At 39.4% G+C, this 4,782-nt stretch overlaps 1 protein-coding gene across 1 annotated transcript; it reads left to right on the top strand.

The window, feature by feature from the left end:
* The first annotated feature begins 2,355 nt into the window (after positions 1-2,355).
* On the top strand, positions 2,356-4,228 carry clrn3 (clarin 3). The gene is made up of 3 exons (XM_010766493.1): positions 2,356-2,587; positions 3,139-3,327; positions 3,951-4,228. The coding sequence occupies exons 1-3, from the start codon at positions 2,356-2,358 to the stop codon at positions 4,226-4,228; spliced, it is 699 nt and encodes a 232-aa protein (XP_010764795.1).
* The last annotated feature ends 554 nt before the right edge of the window (positions 4,229-4,782 follow it).

The following is a 4,782-nucleotide window of genomic DNA, read 5'->3' as shown; positions in this document are numbered from 1 at the left end:
AACGAGGAATGTATTCACGGCAACGTAAAAGCTAAAAACGCACCTGAAATGGGTGAAAATCAGCCGCGCGCTGCTGTGCGTAACGGACAGGTAACACGGCGTTCTGTGTGACTGGAAGAAAAAAAAGGACTTGGAATTTGACGTGTTCTGCGCGAAAATTGAGATGCAAAGGACAGAGCGATGACACGAAGTAATGAGATCACTCACCTTGATGGCACCGACGGTTAGTCCCGGAGCAGACCGGGCTGGAAAAGGCGAGGCGATGCTTCAGTGTTGCCGCCTGTCACCGGGAAGGAGGAGTTTGTGTTTACTCCTACAAAACACAACTGGCTGTCAGCGAGCACGGTCCTCTCTGTTCTGGAGAGGAAAAGGGAGCCACCGTCTGGTCACACACTGTGTTACAACATGTCTGCTTCCTTACTGTAGTGTAGGTGGTCCAGTTTGTCCACAGTTGTTGTAATTGTCAATTGAATTCCTGTTTGAATACAATGCGGAACGTTATTTGTCAAAAACAACCTCACTGATAACTATGATTTGAATGATTTGAATCATTGTGTGTAATGTAATGTATCATTGCTTCTTCATAACTAAAGTACCACACTGTGAAAAAAGAATTTAAGTTATGAAATAAAAATGTAAAAAGTTAAAATTATTCTTTATCAAACGTGATCTGTAGGACTTTAATACAATTGTAAATAAAAAAATGGTTAGGACACATTATAATCGTCCATTCATACATGTTATTATGTAATGTATGAAAGTCATGTATGACAGTGTTTTTCAAAGTGGGCCGACAGGGTGCGCCAGGGGGGTTACTCAAAGTTTGAGGGAAACAGGATATTTTTTTTTTTTTTAAGTTTGATTTTTTTGTTGTTGATGTTATTAATAACTGCATATCTATCAATCTATGTGTCCTTTGATGCCAATCTTTTCATATTTTGGGTTTTTGAATCACACGACCGCCCTTCAAGCCGATCAGAATCGAGCTGCCGCTACTGCGAGGGAAAATCTGCTTAGCTTTTGGAGCAAGTGAGAGCTAGTGAATGTTTGTTGTTGTTGAGGAAATATTATTTTGCAAAGCACTGGAAGGTAGGACCACATGAAGAGACATTTTCCAAGTTTTAGATAAGTACATCATCTCAAACGGACTTGACTGGTCTCGTTGTGTGGGTGTGTGTTCAGATGGAGCAGTGGGGCTATGTCAGGCAAAGAAAGCGGACTGACAGCTTCGATCAGGCAGAAGGCCCCAAATGTAGTGGCAACACACTGCATGCTCCATCGGGAGGCACTTGTACACATCATTTAAAAAAAAATTTGCAACAGGGGGGTCCCCGCCAGAGGATAATGCTATATGGGGGTCCTTGGCATGGCAAAGTTTGGGAACCCCTGATATATGAAATACCTTTTTATAAACATGTTGCTAAAATGATGAACCTCTTCTTATTGTAGTTACATCTAAGGAAAGAGGATTTATAGAAGCATTTCATAAAAGCATAGACACATTGTCTACCATTAACAGGAACCAGGAAGTGGTGGAAATCCCGCTGGAAAAGAGCGCACTCTTCCTCTCCATAAGTCAATGGCACCAACACTATCACCAACACTATCATTTTACACCAAGAGGTCAGTTTTCTTTGTGTTTTTCCTCTTTATTAATCAAACAAGGTCGCCAATTTTAACTGAAAAATAATATCTGTTAAAAACAATGTTGCACTTTTAACATTTCTAATCGTGAACCAACCCTGATATCTTCTATGCAATAATAACAACCCCTTATCATGGCTTTATTACGTGATTATATCACTCACATGAGATCATACCATTCGACTTCCAGTAACTCTTTTTAGGGAGTCAGGTAAATAATTAATCTGCATTATGTTTTATGACCCTATAATTTGAAAAAAGGACTTTGAACCCAATATTGTGAACGTGGTTCCCTCAAAGTGTGGGTGTCTTTAAGAACATTTCTTGAATGTATTTCAGGCAAGAACTGAATCAGCTTTGCTATATTTTTATTTTGTATCAACTGTTAGTACTTAAAATTAAGAAAATAATTTGAAAATATTTCTCAATCATCGCAGACCATTCAGATAACACATATGGCCACAGATGACGCAGGGAGGAAACTGCTGTCCCTTCCATGACAACCAGCTCTGTGTTTTCTTTGCTAACCAAAGGTCACTGCCATAATCAAGAGATTTTATGACCAGCAGTCCACTCCACCCAGGAAGGTAGCTCATACCCAGAGTCTTTAGAGGATCAGGGGGTCCTAATCTGCTTCTCAGGCTTCATCCGAGTTTTAGAGACGAGACGCCGGGATTTAGATTGAACTAGTCCAACTGGAATACAGCGATAATGCCTTCCATTATGAAGATTCTGCTTTTCTTGTCCAGTGCGCTGGCTACCTCCCTCTCTGTTTTAGTGTTGGGATACTCCATGTCAACACAGTGGGCTGAGACCACCATGGAGTGCACAAGAAGAGGAGATACCTTCACCAATGGGAGTGCTCTGATCACTTGGAAGCTTTTTGAGGGGGATTTGAACAGAGACTATTGCCCCTTGTTCGGAAAAGCAGAGAAATTTGAAGGTATATATTCTATCCCTTAAACATCTCTCGAATCAAGCCATTCCTATACTTTTGATTTGATTTTCCTTTGTTTTAACTGTCTCTGAGATGTTTGCCTACAATAACAACACTAACAATACATCGAAAGAGTTCCACAGCAGCATGTCTTTCTTGAAGCAGTGCCCCACTTTCTTCTGTCGAAGGTATTCTCAAAGGTCACCTATTATGCAAAGTCCACATTTTCATGTCTGTTCTACATAAAAATGTGTCCCATCTGTGTAAAGAAATTCTGAAAGTTTCAGAAAAAAAGATTTGCTCACTTTTTGTCCTGATCCATTTATATAAAAACCTGTCTGAAAATGATCTGATCAGATTTTGGCCACTTTATGATGTCATAACGATATTTTGGCTTGTGTAACCATTAGCCAATAACCAACCAAGGTAACCAACTTGAACATTGCTGCTAGCCAGATTTGCATGCAGTTTGTCATATAGTGCAGTGCATTCAAGGTGTACTTAATTACATTAGCCCAAATTCATGACTTTGTACATTGTGATTTTGTGTGTTTTAGTGATTCCTAAGTTGGTGGAAACAGGAGAAGTTCCCTCTGTGGTCCTTCACGCTTTGGTGTTGTGCCTGTTGGCCCTGTGTCTGCTGTTTTCTGCCTGCAGCATCCTTATCTCCCTGTACAACAGTGTCAGCAACCCATATGAGACCTACATGGGGCCGATTGGCTTATATGTCTGCAGCTCGCTCAGTGGTAAGTGACACAAAGTCAGAGCAATAAGCGTCAAGGAGTTGAGGCCCCTGAGCAAAGCTGGGGAAAGTGATTCATGATTTACTGGTGGTGATGATGCTTACTGTGAGATTTAAAAATGTTATTTTCATTTTAATAATACACAGATAATATCTTGAAAATAATCCAGTTCCTTGTCAATAATATCCATTTGACTTATTTCTCACTTTCCCAACACCTCATACACAAACAAGTGTAGAAAGAAAGAAAGAAAGAAAGAAAAGACAAACAAAAAGAACAAAAGATCAAATCGCTACAAATGTAATTCCTCAAATCCGCCATTACACATTCTTTACTGTAAAAACAGAAACTTGTCCAACAAAACATTGAATACAAATAAGCAGGTAACTAGAGATAATGAACATTCATAAAACACACACACACCCAGATAAAAACATGTGTATGTATAGGCCTTTCTACACAAGTATGCAAAAACATACAAATCCATATATACACTTACAAGAATATAAGGATTTTCTATGCATTTTGATATTGTACATTTATTTTAGCCAACATGTTTGTGTAGAAACATTTCAATTTGATGGAATTCCTATCAGGTATATCATGTTTCTCTCTTTCTCTTGCAGCATGTTTGTCTGTATTGGTCCTCATCCTATTTGCGGTGAACCTGACAGTGACCAGAATGGCAGAGAAGTTAGTAAAGCACTCGGCGGGAATTACTCCAGCAGACCTGAGGAACGAGTCGACAGAGATGATGCTCGGATACTACCTGGTCATCCCTTACACAGTGCTCTCACTGGTAGCCATCGCTGTGATCTACATCTACGACCAGGCAGCCTACACACACCGGAGAGAACAGCAGAGGCCTACAGAGGACGCCCCCAAGGAGATCATGATGTATTAGTGGCCTGCCATGGAGACACATTTCAGTGACATTTATGAAGAATTTCTGGAGTAACTCACTGCAAAACAGAAAATCTACAATACTCAATGACATGTTCTGTGTGTTATGTAAAAAAACGAATTAGATTAAGTCTTACTACCAATGATTTAAAAGTATTACATCCAACTTGTAACCTGTGGTTTGAAATGTAATGTTTTAGATTTGCGGGAAAATGGACAAACCCCAACAACTATTGAGATTAGAATTAAATCATATTTGGGGGTTCAATGTAAAAGTTACATTTAAATAATGGTGAGAGAGGTTTAGGAGAAATATGGGAAATAGGCACATGGGCTTCACTGATCTCTACTGCCCTCTATCTCTGAGATGATGTCAATGCAGAAATATATCTCGTACCACAATTTTAAGACATTACCTTTCCATGAAACAGGGGGGCTATAGAATAACAGTTTGCATATTTTCTTGTATTTGCCTGTTTAACTATGGGTACATTTTGTAAAATGGTCTGACTTAAGAAAGAATGTAAAGATCGTTTTCACAGGCCTATATCTTAA

Source organism: Notothenia coriiceps, unplaced genomic scaffold (genome assembly GCF_000735185.1).
Source record: "Notothenia coriiceps isolate Sejong01 unplaced genomic scaffold, NC01 NC01_scaffold00003340, whole genome shotgun sequence".
Taxonomy (NCBI): Eukaryota; Metazoa; Chordata; class Actinopteri; order Perciformes; family Nototheniidae; genus Notothenia; species Notothenia coriiceps.
This window is presented reverse-complemented; position numbering and strand designations above follow the sequence as displayed.

Excerpts from the sequence above, each read along its gene's own strand:
- clrn3 (XM_010766493.1), top strand. The coding sequence starts at position 2,356 with ATGCCTTCCATTATGAAGATTCTGCTTTTCTTGTCCAGTGCGCTGGCT. Across the intron at positions 2,588-3,138 it reads AAAAGCAGAGAAATTTGAAG|TGATTCCTAAGTTGGTGGAA; the intron begins GTATATATTCTA and ends TGTGTGTTTTAG. Across the intron at positions 3,328-3,950 it reads TGTCTGCAGCTCGCTCAGTG|CATGTTTGTCTGTATTGGTC; the intron begins GTAAGTGACACA and ends TTTCTCTTGCAG.